The 18,493-nt window shown below is 44.3% G+C and overlaps 1 protein-coding gene and 1 long non-coding RNA gene across 7 annotated transcripts in view; both read left to right on the forward strand.

Annotated features, from left to right (window-relative positions):
• Window positions 1-18,493, forward strand: part of LOC310714680 — a 181,094-nt gene that overhangs the window by 80,486 nt on the left and 82,115 nt on the right. The window lies entirely within an intron of this gene.
• DCLK2 (doublecortin like kinase 2) overlaps window positions 13,825-18,493 on the forward strand; it is a 77,667-nt gene continuing 72,998 nt past the window's right edge. For all 6 annotated transcript variants that reach the window (XR_014529900.1, XR_014529901.1, XM_083519993.1 and 3 more), the window contains exon 1: window positions 13,825-15,298. Coding sequence is in view for 4 of the 6 variants with exons in the window: in XM_083519993.1 (XP_083376119.1) it covers window positions 14,872-15,298 (427 nt within the window). In the remaining 2 variants the exon portion in view is untranslated. The remainder of the gene's footprint in view (window positions 15,299-18,493) is intronic.

Raw genomic sequence — 18,493 nt, forward strand, 5'->3', positions numbered from 1 at the left:
GACACGATGTTTAAGTTTAATGGGCATGAAATGGCCACAACTTTATTGATTAGAGAATTGAAGGTATTGGCCCTAGGCATTGGCTCCTATCCGCTACCCGGCAGGATGTCCGGGAAGGGTTAACACTAACCGTGGGAGGCCCCCGTTGGAGTACGCCAACTAGGATCCCACGGGTGTCACCGCTTGGGGCGTGCCGGGGGCCCTTACCTAGGTAGGTTTCGGACAAGACAACGCCCCTCGGAGTCCTGTACCGGACTACCCCATTTCCTGGGGGAAGGTGATGGCATTCCTTCCCCCCCATCCATTTGCATAACAATTGAACCCCAGCCAATGCCTAACCGCCACTCGAGCAAGGCTCGCCGCCAATACCTTCAAACCTGTAACCAATTCCTACGCCCTGCTATGGGAACCCCTGAACCCAGGACCTAATCCCCGCTATGATATCACCCAACCATAGGTCGTTCCCTGCATCAGACAGATGCACGCCATCCCTTCTGTAGAGGGCCTCGTTGCTGAACTGGATGCCCGGGTGTCTGATGACGAACCCGCCCAGAGCTGCCACTCTACGTTCCACCGCTCGTTCTAAAACCTTTCTCGCCTTGTTGACACCTACTGGGCTCACGCAGTCTCTCCATGTCCTCCTCTCAAGCAACGAGGACCAAATTATTGTGATATGAGGGTATGCAATTACCAACTCGGTCAGATCATCAAAAATGTGCCACCTCAGATCGATCGCCTTGCGATAAGCGAGATCGTTTTCCCCCAATTGAATCACTAGGGCGTCAGGCGGACCCTCGGCCGCAGCCCTGGCCATCACGGCTGGTTTGAATTCACTCCAGCGCATCCCTCTACGCGCTATCCAAACCAGCTCCACCCTGGGATGTAAACTCAGGTTGCCGCCCAGACCGCTTCTCAAGGCATGAAACTTGGCCCAGTGCACGATGCTGTGGCCCACCAACCAAATGCGCAGTCTCGTGGGTTCTGAAAAGCAAATAGAACAGTGGGCGGAGGTCAGGGGTGCAACACGCAGTCACAAGTTGCTTCTCACATAGGCTTTGTACGCGTTAGATTTCCACCTCCCCAAGTCCTTAATCCTCTCCGTGGGGAGCCCCATATGTACTGCAGTGGTGGCTGCGCCAATACGAAAGGAGTGAGCAGCAAATTCTGATGCCGGGAAACATGGGGGTTGCTGCCTACGCCATCCCTCCAGAGTTTTGCGCACAATGAAGGCTGCGCAGGGGTCCTTCTCGAAAAATGTTTTACAAAAGTACGAGATCCCTGCTGAGTGAATATTGAGTGTCTTAGGAGCCCGGCCTAACTCCCTCATGTGTGCCAAGTCTCAGCTGGTCGGGGAGTGAAGAGGGCGGACCCTGGGCGTGCCAGGCTTAAATGCCCTAAGCCACGCCTCCCCCCGGCCCGCCGATAGGCGGGCGGGGTGGCGAGCACGCCCAGGGATTCCCCCAACTCTCGCGGGGGCCAAGGTCAGCCCCCGCGCTTGGGGGGGAGGGGCTAGACCGCAACCCCCTCTCCTCCCTTATGGTCAGAAATGGCTTTCAAAGTATGTTACACTGGCTGGAATCCTACACACGCATGGTTGGGAGTAAAGCTCCACTGAACTGTAAGAGTGGCTTTGGCGTAAACATGCATATAGACTAGTACTATTAATATACAATTATTGTTAGTCCCAATAGATTAGGCCCTTTGTTAGGCAGATTGCTGGTTAATAGCCCAGAATGATCAGCTGTTGGGAGCTAATGGTTGGAAGAGGGTTTAAAACGTCCATCTCTCTCTCCCTCTCCCTCTCTCTCTCTCTCTCTCTCTCTCTCTTTCTCTTTCTCTCTCTCTGAAAACCATCAGTGCTTGGAGAAAATTCTCCCCCACTTCCTGCTCCTGCCCAGATAAGGGAAGGAAACAGATGCATGTGTCTGGGTGCAAAACAACAGATTGCTGCTTTGAAAGAACCTAAGAAGGAAGAGAAAGCAGTCAGTTGCCTAAAGGCACTTTGAAGGTAGAGGGCAGTTTTCACAGAGCAAAACTGAAGGACCTTTTGCCTATGTAATTGTGCCTCCTGCTTGCTTCCATATATGTTCTGCTCATATATCTGCATATAAAGCAAATATTACAGAGCTGGCATAAATCTCCAGTGTTTTCTAATCCAAAGGAAGCACATGGGTAGCACTACCCCAGGAACCCCATAGAGAAGGGACATATAACCAACAACAGCATTATCCTGCTAGATGATGACAATGAAGGTGCTCTTCTGCTTCTTAATTTTGCTTTGTGCAGAAAGGCTTCTAACTCTAGAGCCAGTCACTGACTACCTCAAAATGTACTATGCACTTTCCTTTTTTTTTCTTCTTTCATTTTCTCAGCACAGGACCTAGGGCAAAAGCCTAGCAAAATTAAAGTTTTATTTAGGGCCCTGTTGCCGTAGTACATAGGGGGCAGCCCTATAAGCTAAATATCTTCTGTGGCTTCTACTCCACCAGAAAAACATGCTGCTTTAGAAGTCAGAAATATGAAAAGGCAACATTTCAAATATATGTATTTTAAGTATCTTTCCCCCTTTCCAATCTTCTATTATTTCTCACACAGGGAAGTGAAAGTAGCCTAAGGAGAATATTAAGTTCTGCATTAATGTTTGACACAGACAGACAGAGGGAAAGACAAGGAAGAAACAAAGTGAAGTGGTTATGGGTTGCTTGTATCTAGAAGGGGGGGGAATATCTAAGAAGCATATTATGGCACCTCACCATCCATAAATAAATCTAATAAGAACCTACAGTATGTACAGAGGAAGCTGTGTTTTCCCCACAAGACTAGCACAGGGAGGAGGAGGAGGGAACAGTAGTAAAGCTTTCACAAGCACCATGTAAGTGCAGTAATTGCCACCAGAGAGGCCATTTCCAGGCAATTATTGCATCCCTGAGATGACCAGAGGGTCTGGGTGTGCTGCTTAGGGGGTCTTAAACCAGTCATGAAATTAACTAACTGCCAGGAAACACCTGATCCAGTGGTGATTTTTACCAATAAAACTCCAATGCTTTTAAGGAAAAATCATTACTATTTTATTATTATTTATCTACATTGAGAGATGCCCACAAGACAAATTGCCACTGAAGGATCAGAGAAGTGGCATTTGTGATGAATTAGCCAAGATCAGTCTAGAGAGAGGGAACAGGATATTTTATTTTAAGCAGTGCTTTTTTCTGGGGGGGGGAATGTTTAGGGGTACTCTCATTTTCCTACTCATATTGAAATACTGCCCTTAAATAAAGCCAAACTTAGACTCACAAAATGTTTTGGGGTATGCATCCTCCTGTGTCCCCCCCCCAAAAAAACCCCACTGATTTTAAGTAACCAAATTTGACGTTTTAAATATATAAACATTGATCACAATCCAAAGAAGGGAGCTTTGCAGTGCAGTCCAAACCCAAGATCCACTGGGGTGAGAGAGTTTAGATCTGGTGGATCTTCCCTGCCTAAGCCAGGTTTCAGCTAGGGCTAAACTGGTTGGTGCTGTGGGTTAAACCACAGAGCCTAGGGCTTGCCGATCAGAAGGTGGGCGGTTCGAATCCCTGCGATGGAGTGAGCTCCTGTTGCTGGGTCCCTGCTCCTGCCAACCTAGCAGTTCAAAAGCACGTCAAAGTGCAAGTAGATAAATAGGTACCGCTCCTGTGGAAAGGTAAATGGCGTTTCTGTGCGCTGCTCTGGATCCCTTGGCCAATAAAGCAAGATGAGCGCCGCAACCCCAGAGTCGGTCACAACTGGACCTAATGGTCAGGGTCCCTTTACCTAAACTGGCATAAGCCCCTGAACTCAGCTGAGCTACACACACAAAAGTCCTTCATTGTTGTTCAGCTGGGGCTCAGTCAGTGGAACTGAAGCTGATGTAAGCAAAACAAAGTGGCAGGATGCAGCAAAGAGAGACTTCCAGCTATTCCAAACTTTGTTCATATGGGTCATGTGATACAGGGGGCCCAATCCTCAAAATTTGGGCCCACACTCACCTAGCAACTCAACCTGCAGTAGCCTCTCTCTCCCAGAGGCTCCGGAACAAAGTCTGGATTAGGAGTAATTTGCACTGGCATAAATTAGCCGGACATCTAGTTCGGATGGCTCTGTGATTTACAAACCTGCCCCACTTGCTTTGTTGGATTCAGCACAGCAGGCCCCATAGCTGAAGAGATCAGTGTTGCTGTTTAAAGCAACATATCTGCTCTAGTGATATCAAGCAAGCCACCACCTGTGCATGTGCTTCTTCCAGCCAGGTAAGGAGGTGTGAGGCCCACCCATTGGTCATAGAATCATAGAGTTGGAATAGACCACAAGGGCCATCAAGTCCAACCCCCTGCCAAGCAGGAAACACCATCAGAGCACTCCTGACATATGGTTGTCAAGCCTCTGCTTAAAGACCTCCAAAGAAGGAGACTCCATGGTCTCTATGTCATTCTTGGTCATTCAGATGGGGTACCCCATGTGTATACAACATTAATGTCCCACATCAAATGTAACTGATCTCTAGAAAAAAACTCTACGACCTGGGGGAAAAAGAGACAATGCAAGTACTTTTGTAACCTAAGAAATGTTTTAATAAAAATTATTTTAGAAAAACAAATAAACAAAGCAACTGGCTTGACCAAGTCTGCAGGTTCCCTCCACTGCAACCCCTCATCTCAGAGACGCTGCCTCGCAGGCTTGGTTTAGACCCATGGGCATCAACGAAACTAACATTACAATTCCTAATGGCTATTGCAAAAGGGGGGGCAGTTACATGATTGCTAGGCCACTTAGTAGGATTGTAATATACACAAGTATCTGTGTAATGCATATGAAGGATATGAAGGGAGGCAGAGGAGCAATCATCCTCTGTCTCATAGGGACTGCTTAAGCATTATTTTCACATAATATAAGCTAATATAATTAAATACAGAATGATTGTTATCCATAAGATGGAAATGTACAAAACAAAACAAAAGAACATTGACTCCATTATCTTAAACAATTTTGAATACTTGCTGCTGACCTATGGAAACATTGCCCAGAATTGCCATCCAATGTTTTTTGGTTGGATTTGTGGCTTCTGGTGGATATTGAGGCAGCTTCTGCCCACTAGAATATCTCATCTGTCTGGTGCTTCCATATGGCAGTTTTCAAAAAAAATAAAGAGCATTTGACCAATACTGAATAACATTCATTCTCTAAATATGCTTGGTTTTCAGAAGGTGACAAAATATCCAGATTGTTTGCAAATAAACTAAATGAATTTGATATAACTTTGGGACAGGTCCTGAGGGCTTCTTCAGATTATCACGGTTATCTGCCAGTGTATAAAAGAGCAAGGCTGTGATTCTGCTTACATAATAAATAAAAAATACTGAGACTTTATAGTTTGCCAAGCCCATAGGAGTTGAGAGTGTCAGCTCAATTCATTTCACATGCCAAGAGCAATAAAAGCATTTCAACTCAAGAACACTCAAGCCTCATACAGGTCAGGGTGCTATATCTATATGTGTTATGCCTATAAATGTGTGTACCCACCTACTTTCTCTATACAGATAAGGTGGAAGTTGAGAGAAGTTGAACCTTTTGCATTAAGGAAAAAAATCTTGCTTTTGAAATGTGACACAAATATTCCTTAAATCTCCAACCCCCCAAAAAGGTAGAAATATTATTATTTTTTTGCTGCCACTATAAAATAATGCAATCCCCTCTCAGCAATAAATATTGTTTGCTTCTAATGCTTACATAAACAAACAAAAGAATTCTTAGATATGCTGACTTTTCCTGCTGCACAAAAAGCTGAAGTTACCACAAAAAATTGCTGAATCACACAAGCCAAAAATACGAATCAAGCTATCAGTGTCTAACTTATCATATGATATTTAAAATATATAATGCAAAAGTGATGTCTTTCCCTACTAGGTTTGAATACTTTAGCTCAGAAAGCAAACATTTCTGAGCTTTATTTTCACTACCGTTTATTGAAGCTGAAACCTGATACATCCCACATACAAACTAAATATAAGTTGAAAGCATCCTAGTAAGAAGGGTAATGCTAGCAAACATAAACACAGCCAGAAGTACAACTAATAATAAAGGCCATAAATGGAAGTGAAATTGGAAACTTGGTACTGGAGAACCTATAAGGAGGTTCTGGACTATATTTATTTATTCTCTGTATAGCTGCAAACTGCTTGTGCAGTTTTAAGTTGGGCACAAGAAGTTGAACTGAGCAGCAGATCACACCCTATTTTTATAAAGCCAGTACCTTCCATTGTTTCCATTTACTAAAGGTTTCAGTAAATATTCCTTCAGAATTTGCAGGGCATGAGCAGCTGTTTGCTCTTCCTGCTCAGTTCCGGTTTTTACTGGTTTCAGTCAGTACCGTTTGACCTCTCCTTGTTGAACATGCCTCCTTAAACATGCCCGCATTTCATTGGATACCGGGATTGTACGCCCAGTTTCCCTTCCATTCTGCGCAGATGAGGTGCAAAGGGCTCCTGTTTGTGTGTTTCTATCAGTGTCCTGCGCTTTTCTCCATTGGTACAGAGCTGATGGAGGCGGCTTTGCCTGCACCATTTTGTGGTCCTCTCTCTTCTTTTCTGCTCTTTACATGTGGCATCCATTTTGTGTTATGCTGTTAGGGGTTAACAACTATTTATCATTCAAGAGCTGCAAAGGGGGCACAGCTTACATACAATCAGCATCCCCCCTAGCCTGTAGGTGAGAGAACTAGGGAGACATCAACTGGACCAGTAATACATGGTCAACAAGCAAATTGTTAAATGCTGACTGGGCACTTTATTTACTAGCTAGAAAGGTTTTTTTTAAAAAAAATCTTACATACCCTTTCATGCAAGAGCACTGAACATTTACAACATCTTTCGCAAAGTAGAAAGGATTATTTCCATGGCCTTGATTTTCCCAGACTGGTGGGGAATCTTTCTGGATGTGACCAAGAGCCCAGATTTCCATGTCCTTTTTCCTTTTATACCCTTGCTATTGCACCAAATATTTTTATGGATGTTATGCTCAATCTAGTGATACATTTGGTTAAATAATATCTCCCCCCGCCAACTGAATGACAATATATTGTTTCAACAGAAGGTTTTCATCCCTACATTTAGTGTGTTTTTTTAAACCACAAGGCCTCCTGAAACTGGCTGACATCTCCTTTTTAACCTCAGAATGTTCTCTCACTCCTTGTACCTGTCCTGTTTTCTGATCCAGATTTTACTGACAGTTACAGTGAAAATGCTTCTAAAAGACTCTTGCTTAAGTCAGGCATCCTGAACCAGAGTATATAATACAGAGGTTTAATACAGAGTCCAGAGAAACCACCATAATCATTAGATATGATATCCTATGCCTACCCAAGCTTATTGCTAATATACACATATATTAGCAATAAGCTTGTGTAGGCATAGGAGATCATGTCAAAAGCTCTATCCTGTAGCCACAAAATTAATACATCTACTCCCGTTACAATGCTGTGCCCCCATGGGAACCAGTCTGCATTATGCCATGCCCCATGGCAGCTATTTGTATTAAGCCATGCCCCCTTTATTATTTTTATTTTTAAAAAAGATCCTGACATTTGCTTGTTATCATTAACACCCTATTCACCTGAGCAAGATTGTACTGTTAACCAGTCATGTGTAACTCTCAAGAATAAGGGACTTACAGGGCAATCATATGCATGTCTACTCAAAAGTAAATTAAGAAGTAAGTGCATATACTGTAGGGTTGGAGAAATTAAATTCAGTTCCTCATCCTAATTTTCTATACGGCCTTTCTTAAATCAAAGGCAAAAAAAAATGTGATTCATTATTGCTTGAATGATATTCATCACACATATCCCTAAAGGAAAAGCAATGCATGTGCATTGTAAAATTAATAAGCAATAATTGATAACCGCTGTAATTTTAATTTGTATGTTGCTTGTCAATAAAGGATTGTACTCAAAGCAGCTGAAAATATAGAATAAAAACACAGGAATAACAAGTAATTTGTGTTGAGCTTGTTACTTGCTTGGTTAACTTTTACCTCTTTTATCTTGTATCCCAAATCTGCCTCCACACTCTAATATATACTTGTGATGGAAAGGTCTTAACATTTTATTTGTTTGTAGGACTCACAGAAGGATATTGTATTCAGTAGTTTCCAGCCCTCTCACTTAGGGGATGCAATTTCTTGCAAGCCTGTCAACCACAGTGCAGATCTTACCCCACCCCCCCTCAAAAAAAAACCCATAGAAATGCCAACACAGATAGAAATGCTAGGTCTCTGAACTGCCCCAGCATAAACCCAGAAAAATGCAATCAGCTTTGCCATTCTACATTCATCCTATTGTAAAATCAAATAACATTAAATACGTGTATTTTCTACAGAATTCTGCTTGCAAAAAGGGTGTGTCCAGTTTTCATCATCTAGCCAATTAATTGGCACAGTTGTGACATCATAACATGGTACACAGTTGCTCTGACTCAGCAAAGGATATTTTAGCTCAAAGAGATAAAGTAAGGCAGGGGGCAGGGGGGAGAAGTTATGTAATACAAGGTTATAAACAAAAGAACAACAGAAAGCAGCCAAAGATAGAAGAAGCTAGAGGGTAAATTGAACAGAGTGAAGGGGGAACATGAAGGGTGGTTAAAGAAATGCAGTGCAGTCAATTGTGATAATGCACACAGCTGTGATTCCAAAATGAAGAACAAAATATGGGGGTTTGGTTGAGCTTAAAAAAAGAAAATGCTAGAATGTCAGTGGGGAATATTTGAAATAAGACTAATATATGGTGCTGGTTCCTCGTCAGGGAAAAAGGATATGAAAGATCAGAAAGGGAAGAGGGCTGGGGGACAGTTATTTGGGTTCAGGCTTGTCCAAATTCCGCTTGTGTCTGTGCCTAGAAAGCATGAGTCCAAGCAGTTTTCCATTTGTCCTGGCAGTTTCCCTGGGAAAACCCACTCTTTATTACTAAATCGGAGGTATTTCCTCCTTAGCCACGATCAGCTCATGGTTAGTGAAGAACTTAAACATGATCCTGGGTTCAGATGACATGCTAATCCAAATCTTGGCTTATCTGCCAGTCTGTACTGACCTAAAAGGACCAGAGAGGATCAAAACAGGTACAAGCTCCTGTCCAGGAATGAGCAGGTCCTGGTAAGCCATAGTTTGGCTTACCATGGCATGCAAAACAGTCCATTGTTTTCAAGAGGGACTCCTCTTATGGGCAAATTGGAGCTTGACCCTGCCAAGATTCTGAACCCTCTCAATGCTGAAAGCCATGGTCCAGTCTTTGTCCTGTCACCCACAATAATATCAACACATTTTCAGTGCCCAATAGGCTTCTGTCCACCTTCTCTGCTTGGCCAGTCATAAAATTCACTAGCAATAAATGCCTCTTCTGTCTCCAATGAGAAGGGAGTTCTTCTTTTTTTTATTTTTTAACCAGGCATAGAAAGATGGGGGGGGGTTCCTATATTATTCTCCCTGCTTCTCTCTTTCTCCCCAAAGCCAGACCTCAAAAGAGAAGGCTTAAGTTTCCAAGCTGGTGGGAGGAGGGAAGAGGAGTCTAGTGGGGCAGTTCTTGCATAGCCCCAGAAACAGGGTCCAAGCTGTTTGCACTCTTGAGTGTGCACAGTTTCGTGTGTGTGTGTGTGTGTGAAGGATTTTTGTCTAGGCACCTTGACTGAGGCAGAAAGTGGAGAAAGTTTTATTGACTTTCTTGTAAACACTTTGTAAGCAACAACCCACAGGTGAGAGAAATGAGTGAGAGAAATCCATGCAAGAGCTCATATTTCTTCTTTTGCTAAAACAGTTGTGAAAAAGGTGGGCCTTTGCTTACCTAAATAACCTGGGGTTTTTTGGATGGGGGAGTATTTTGGAGGCAAATTGCAAGTTATCCTATACCATTTTCTTCACTTTTTAAAAGCTTTTTTTAAAATTTGTGTTTTGACTGTTTAACTAATCCTTCTCAGAGAAAACCCATTGCAATTGATGAACCTAAATGAATCATATCCACTAACTTTAATAGGTTAATGTGAGTAGAATTAGCATTCCATACCACCCCTTATGCCAGAATAGATGTGTGTTGATAAGGCAGATAGTTCTGGGGCTACTGTTGAAATGAGAGGGCAAGGTGTCTTGCCCAATGTTTCTGTTGTTCTCTTATATTCTTTGCACAATATCCTGTTTCCTCTGAATATCAGCAGCAGCAGCAGCAGCAGCAGCAGCAGCAGCAGAAGCATTGGACTAGTGGGGTTAGAAATGCAGCCCAAGTGCATGTGTGTTTGTTTGTTGCTCCTTTCGTCATTTAATTTGGAGATGTTTTTACCAATATCATCGCAGTAGTAGGGTTTCAGATTGCAGCCTGTGTTTTGGGATGGTTATCATTATCCTAACATAATGTTATGAATTTGTGGGTGCCAGACACCCCTAACCCCTGGAGCCAGCAAGTGTTAAAATCCAATCATCGCTAATTAAACCAGGCTCAGGTTGTATATATACGTATAAATAAACTATACTCTTAGCATCAGTTTGACCCAACCTGCTTTGCTGCAGTCTGTTAACACATGGAGAGGTTAACAGGAGAAGATATTCTGGGCCCAGGCCATTTAGGATCTTAAAACCAAGCACCTTGAACTCTGCCAGAAATTGTCACCAGTGGGATGCCTTAGGAACTGGCTCAGGGGTCAGCAACCTTTTTCAGCCATCGGCTGGTCCACTGTCCTTCAGACCATGTGGTGGGCCGGACTATTTTTTTTGGGGGGGGGGAGGAATGAACGAATTCCTATGCCCCACAAATAACCCAGAGATGCATTTTAAATAAAAGCACACACTCTTTTTAAAAAAACTTTTTTAGTTCGAAATTAAAGCAAAACATATTATCCAGAAACATATCATCCTTATTTCCCCAATCTGTAAATTTTAAATCAGTTTCCATAATTTTCCCCAATCTTCCATCATAATGTTGTGACCTACATCTTGTGCCCATTTAATCATAACTGATTTTACTTCTTCATCTTTTATCTCCCATTCTAATAGCAGGTTTGTGAGTCAGAGAGTCTGCGCATGTCCTGTTCACAGGATGTTTATGTTTTCTGTTGCTTTCGTTTTCTCTCTGTGTCGGAGACACTGACGCAGGCAGTCATGTCTTTCTTTGTTCTGATCAACGCTGAATAAAACTTGTAAATAATGCTCTCCTGCGTGCGACTTCTGCTGTGAATTACCTGCTGATAAAGTGTGCATGAGCTCTAGAATGTGGCAAGTTATTTTCTAGAAACTCATGTCGCTAATTGCTGATACTGCGTGCCTACGGGAGATCGATGGATCGTCCGGCAGACGGCTTGGGGCCATGATGGACTTTATCTCCCTGGCAGTATCCCAATAGTATGCGGCCTTCAGTAATTTCACTTTCCCTTCAATCCCTTCCATTTGAAACCTAGATCTTGTATAACTGAATCCTTTCTTGCTGTCTTCTTTATGTCTTTCATATAGTTGTGGCTAATGCAACCAACTCTGAAAGCACACGTTCTACTCATGTAAAAACACCAGGCAGGCCCCACAAATAACCCAGATATGCATTTTAAATAAAAGGACACATTCTACTCATGTAAAAACACACTGATTCCCAGACCGTCCATGGGCCGGATTGAGAAGGCGATTGGGCCACATCTGGCCCCAGGGCCTTAGGTTGCCGACCCCTGAACTAGCTCAACAAATCTCCAGGTATTAAGTCTGGCTGGTAATATGGCTGCTACATGGCAGATCCACTGAAGCTTCCAAATGGTCTTTAAAAGTAGTGTTACATTGAGTACATTGCAGTGATTAATTCATACTGAGCTTGTAACCTGCATGGTTATCTGCTCCCTATCATGTACTGTATCCCAAATCTACCCCTGCACTTTAATATAAACTTGTGATGGAAGGGTATGCAGATTATCAGAATTAATGATATTGGCTAGATGAATCCTGTATTGCAGAAGAGAATGGTCCTGCCCATAGCCACCACTTAAGCATCCGGGACCAATGCCAAGTCCAGAAACAACCCTGCTTTTTATATAATCATGACAGCAACAAAACAGACCAGTTTCCTATCATTACATAATGCATACCCTCTACTTATTTTATTTATGACTTTTGTTTGCCATCCCATACTATAAAGTTTTCTGCGAGGCATGCAATGAATAAGGTGTGTTTTAACCTCATGCCAGAAGCTTAATAAAGTGTTCAGCATCCATGCCACTTCCCCAGTTGATATTGTCAACCCCATCCCTGGAAAAAAACCTTGTCTTTTCTCCTGAGAGAAGCTGTTTGCAATCTGGAACACTACATGGGAGAATAAAGAAAGCTGTTGCTCCCAATGCAATTTGGGAGGGGCGGGATATAAATATTATTATTATTATTATTATTATTATTATTATTATTATTATTATGCCTCACCTCCTCTCTGTAACCTCTGTGTTTAAACTTTATTATTATTATTAAATAGGCTATCTATCTCATCATGGATCTTCCACAACTAGACTTGTTTGTCCATCAGTCGTGTGGCAAAAACCCAGAGGGTCCATGCTAATGTTTCAGATTCCAGAACTCTTCCCCCCAGAATGCAGCGTCAGACCTGTTGCATGCAAGCTAGTTGGGCAAGTGCCACTGAGCATCAGCAGAGTGCTTTCCCCTTTAGCACTTGGGCTCTGGTAACAATCTCTCCCAGATCTGGGGTGTTTATAGTCACATTTGGAAACAACAAATCTGTATTCATTTGTCATGAGTTAGGAATGTTAGTATTCCAATCTTGCCACCTTTGTGCTAGTCAAGGTCATCCAAAGTATTAGGCCGTTCTCATTCAATGTGCCCCCCAGTCCCAGGTATCTTTACGGAGAAGCAAAGTGAGTTCAGTGGACTTACTCCACAGTCACTATGCGCAAGGGATGGAAGCTTGGAGTGTTTTTAGGGTTCAGGTCTGTCATCCCTGTAGTGGCAGAGGATTAAGACCTTGGTTCATGGAATCTAGTAATATATTATGTGAATCATAACACACCTGTTTTCTTTAGGCAAGCTGTTGTCTATTTCCAAATGGAAACAATAAAACAATAAAATGGAAACAATAAGGACCAGGGGTACCAACTTGAATAAAACATTGGTCTGGTCTAGGTAAGCCCTACTGTACATAATGGATCACATGATGCAGCGCGCATGCACACACACACACACACACACTTGAATGGCAATGCCCATCAATTTGGAGGGGGGCAGCCCCCTCAAATATTTTATTGGGGGCCAAACGGATCTCTGCTCTTAGGAATTGGCTCCTGTGATAAGGAATGTGGCTAAAGTAGCAGGTAGTTTGTGGGCCTAAATATGGCAATCTCTAGTTGTGGCATCAAAATGGAATATTGATTGAGGGCCTATTAAACTTAGCACATATAAAAACCCTTATGTAAAATCCCAAAGATGCATATGGATGTTGCATTTGTAAGCATACTTAGCAGTAGATGGTAGAGCATGTGCTTTGCCTGCAGAAGTTCCGGGGGTTCAATCCCTGGCAGGGCTGGGAAAGATTCCCTGCCTGGAAACCAGGCTACCAGTCGCTGTGCAAAATACCAATCAAGATGGATCAATGGGGCTGACTCGATAGAAGCCAGCTTGCTGCGTTCCTTTCTGAGCTCCCTGATCGGGCTCACTCAGTGTATATAACGGGATCCACAATGCAGCTTGGGCAACCAGAGCCTGCCTTGAAGAGCTGCGATTGCTGAGAACCGAGTCGCTCTAGGACCCAGCAGCCACTTCCCCTTGCCTCTGTCACATCACATACTGCATTGCTATTAGTGCACATTGGTCGGGTTGCAGCCTCCGCCTGCTCCTCCTGTTGGATTCTCTGCACTTGGCTTCCGAAGAGGTTGCCGGCACAGGAAAGGAAGGGGGCGAGCAGGGGAAGCCTGCTTCCTTTTGCTTTCCTCTATTTATTTTTCTCCAGCACGGCGGCACCGCCGCACCCCTCTTAAGAGCCTTACGCTACAGTGCGGCGCTGTTTTATCGCCCGCGAGATCAGCCCGGCTACGGCTGCCGGCGTGGTTGTGCATGCGCCTTCGCGGGCGCGCGGATGCATTTGGAGCAGCAGCAGCAGCAGCGACAGGAGGGATTTGGATAGCTTAGGCGCCCTGCAGAAAGGCGTCCTCTTTGTGGGTGGGTTCTCCCCCCTCCCTTAGCGCATCGTATTTAGTTGGGGATTCTGGAGAGGGGGGCGGGGGCGCGCCGGCCCCGAGCGGAATAGACGCGCCGTCGTCCCCACCTCCCTCTCCTCAGTAGCTCCGAGCGGAGTGACTGAGGGGCGGGGGACGCGGCCAGCGGCGTCCTCTCTCTCTCTCTCCGCCTCCCAGCACCGCTTTTCCCTAGGCGGGCGCGCGCCTAAGGCTGAATGGAAGCAGCCTGGAGGCTTGGCGGCCTCTCAGCGGCTCATGACGGGCGTCCCCGAGGCGGGAGGTGCTGAGCAGGGGCTCTGTGAGAGGGATGCGTGGTGGTGCCTGCGCGCGCGTGACTTAAGAGGGCGACCTGCTGCCTCTCCTCTCTCTCCCCCGCCCCTCATGGGCACGGAGTCCCCGGCACAGCTTGGCGCTGCTACAGCTGCTGCTGCTCCTGCTTGGATGAAGGCAGCGGCTTCTTCCTAACGCCCAGCCTCTGAGGGACCGCAGTCTCCCGCCCTCTTTTTTTTTGGCGGGATGCTGAGGTAAAGGATCCCCTCGCGCGCGGGCGGGCATCTCTTTGGTCAGGGCGCGTGAGGAGGCTTAAGGTGGGGAGTGGAGGGGGTGTCGCTTGCGAGGGGAGGGTTTATATTGTATCGGGCTGCGGTGTGGGCGACACGGCTCTCCAATGGCCAGCCCGCGGAGGAACATTGAGTTGGAGCATTTCGAGGAGAGGGACAAAAGGCAGCAGCGCTCGAGCTCCCGCCGCGGCGGAGGGGGCAGCTCCACTTGCAGCAGCAGCTCGGGCCCCAAAGGGAACGGGCTCATCCCCAGCCCCGCGCACAGCGCCCACTGCAGCTTCTATCGCACGCGCACCTTGCAGGCCCTCAGCTCCGAGAAGAAGGCGAAGAAGGCGCGCTTCTACCGCAATGGAGACAAGTACTTCAAGGGCTTGGTCTACCCCATCTCCAGCGACCGCTTCCGCTCCTTCGACGCCCTCCTGGCCGAGCTCACCAGGTCTCTGTCGGACAATGTCAACCTTCCCCAGGGCGTCCGCACCATCTACACCATCGACGGCAGCCGGAAACTCTCCAACCTGGACGAGCTGGTGGACGGTAAGCGGGAGCACGAAACACCTGCGCCCAAGTGGGGCGGGGAAGACCTACTCGGTCGTCAGGGGGCGTTTTCACAAGTGTCTCCAACAGATCTCTTGCTGTTACCCACGATTTCTGGATGATGTCACCCTGTTCCAGCTGATGCTCATTTGCCTCTGTTAATGAGCCAGGCTGCTCTCTGGCTCAGAGGTTCCCATGCTTGCACACACCCACTCGATCTGGATAGGCTCTCCTGCTCTTGAATGGCCTGGGATGTATGCAGCTATAAATGGTCATCAGGTGATCTGCAGCAGGCTCCTTAGCTGAGAAGGCATAAAAGAGCTGAAAAATAACCCCACCTTTCCCATACAGCACTCCCTTGATCTAAAATTTGAATGCCTGTGTGTTTAAAAGGTTACCAGAGCAATGCAGGTGTGTGTAGAGATGGAGAAAAACGAGCTTAGTATCACTTGTGAAAACAGCTAGGGTCTAAAAAAAACAAGTGTTGGAAATCTTGTGTATGGTTTATGTATATATGCATGGAACATTCAGTCTTCCAGGTTGAGTGTAGTTTTGCATGTTGCACAAATACTAATTGTAGGCTTCAAATCAAATTAAATTTCAGAATTAACTGCTGATCCCTAAACTCATTCCTTCCCAGTACCATCATTTATTTTTTCTTATTTTTATTTGCACACAGTCCACATTGGACCTTTTTAAAGGACTGATACTAGTAGATACATATTGTTTTAGGAAAGCTTGTTGAGCAAGAGGCTACAAATGTATATGAAATATATTTGGTGGTGGGCAGGGAAAGGTCATTGTAATTCTATGTAGCATGAAGTAGGTAAAATGGTTATTTGGTACCTCATTCTCATTTCGCTACTTTGTATATGGAACTGCAAAACATAGCAAAAACATAAGTATGCCTTGTTTATATTCTGGTTCCCAAAGGGAATTAGGAAGGTAATGTCCAATTTATATACTGAGTCCAAAGCTACAAACTTGTATGTTGATCCTTACAGTACATTTATGCAGCTTTTTATATACCCATAAGGCTTGCCATGTATGAAACCAATGGCATCAAAACTGACCATTATTGGGCAAATTAAATATGCAAGCTTTTGGCCTAGGCAAGATTCTTCTTCTGGAAAGTATGTTCAAGGTCCTCATGCACCGTATAGAATAAAGGCTTTCCGATTTAAAACTAAACAACACCTGGAATTGGTGAACTAAAAGTCAGTATCAAATTATCTTGTACCAGTTTGGCAGTGACATTGTTAGTTTATCATTGTTGATGACTCAGTTGCCAAAGTACTCTGTAAAGTACACATCTCCTATTTTATAGCTGTTACAGATTGAGCTGCTACACCTATGTTTTTTACAATATGATTATAAATAAATATAATTATAACATAATTTTAAAATATAATTCTGACATGCCCAATTAAGGATGCAGACAATGGACATGCAATCCACCTCTATGTTCCTCAGGTCCTTAACTATGAATAATTTTTGGATTTCAAAGTAGGGTTTTTCCTCATCATGTTGCCCATATAACTTCATTGTAGTCCATTGGTCAGACAAATGGTCAGCAGTCTGTTGGTGCTGGCATCTATCAATGAAAGGGCAACAGCATGGCCAGGGGGAGATGGGCTGCAGAACTATGACCTACTCAAAAGTACAGTGATGGCCAATGGTGGTCCCTGGCTCGCTGTTTGACAAACACTGCTCTAATGTAACTGAGTAAGCAGTCTGCATAACTATGGTGAAAGGAGGTGTGTTTGTAGATTTCTAAAGGGAAATCAGATGCAAGTGACAAGGTTGCTGCCTAATAACTGGGAAAGTCCGCCTACTCTTCAATTCTTGAACTCCTACATCATTCTCTTCCTTTCTTGCTTTTGCTGAGCTCTCACCTTGGAAGCTTGCTCAAACAAACACTATGCAGGTATTTCTTTGCTTGAACAATTGGCTAGTAAAACATTTTGTTTCAACTCTAGAAATGATAGTCAGAATTTTGATTGTGTTCCAAGAGCCTTTATAATTTGGGAAGATTTTTTTTAAAAAAAATGCAATCCCATGCATGGTTACTCAAAAGTAAGACCCACTAAGACCAATGTAATTGTATTTAGGATTGTGGTCTTAGTGCTTTACTAAATGTAGATTACCCTTTCTGCATGGGAGATTTTACTCATACTTATGAGGAATGACTACAAAACTTAAAGACTAACCAATTTATTATGGCATAAATTTTAGTAGACTGCAGTCTTTTTCATCAGACGCATGAAGTGTTACCTTGAGTCAAAGAGGTGTGTGTAGATCTATCATATGGGGTCAGCTGAGCTGAGTAGTTAATGTGTGTAATCGGGGAATGTGTACATTAATCATGCCACGTGGAGAATGTACAAATAGCCTGTCCATTAGAAGTAAAAGATGCACATTTCCCAGTCAATATACACAGTCTCCAACAGGCCTTGGGGAATGTGCATAATGTGACAGCATTTTGTGCATTCTCTGGGCAATATGGTCATTCTCCAGTCAACATATACCGTATACTCTTCAAGAAGCATGCTGTTTGCTCATATACAGTCATATACAATCTGGATATGGATAGATGCTCTGTTTGTGTGTATATGTATACACACACACACACACATGCACGCACGCATCCATGCACGCTAAGGGCTGTGCCCCTACTCTCTCTTATTCCCCCTGCCACTTCTTCCACATTAACCCCCTAGAGCCTCCCCTTTCGACTCCATGCAACTACTGAGCTCCCTTTTCACCTTCCCAACCCCATTCTGCAGCCCCCTTTGCACAAACACCATTATCACATCCATCCCCTTTTACCCACCTACCTCCTCCTTCCTTTTTAAACTTTCCCTTGCACTTGGTCCACCCCGTACTCCTTTTCTGTAGCAGCCCTTTGCGCACACACCCTGGAGTGATACATGTTACTGCATCTTTAAGATGAACAGAATATCAAAAGCAAGCCTGTCAATTGAGTTGTTCAGTTAGAGTTCAGTTGTTGGATGTTGTTGCTAGATGAGTGTGTGTTTGTTAAAAACCTGTTCTGGAACTTCATGTTGAATGCAACACATAATACCAGGAGTAAAATACAATGCATGAAATTGTATTTCTACTGTTGTTTTAAGCCATCACTTTCCCCTTCTCAGTGACCTTCTCTTCTTACTCCTATGCCACAGCCTCTGCTGT

Source organism: Podarcis liolepis, assembly GCF_965112155.1.
Source record: "Podarcis liolepis genome assembly, chromosome: 9".
Classification (NCBI taxonomy): Eukaryota; Metazoa; Chordata; class Lepidosauria; order Squamata; family Lacertidae; genus Podarcis; species Podarcis liolepis.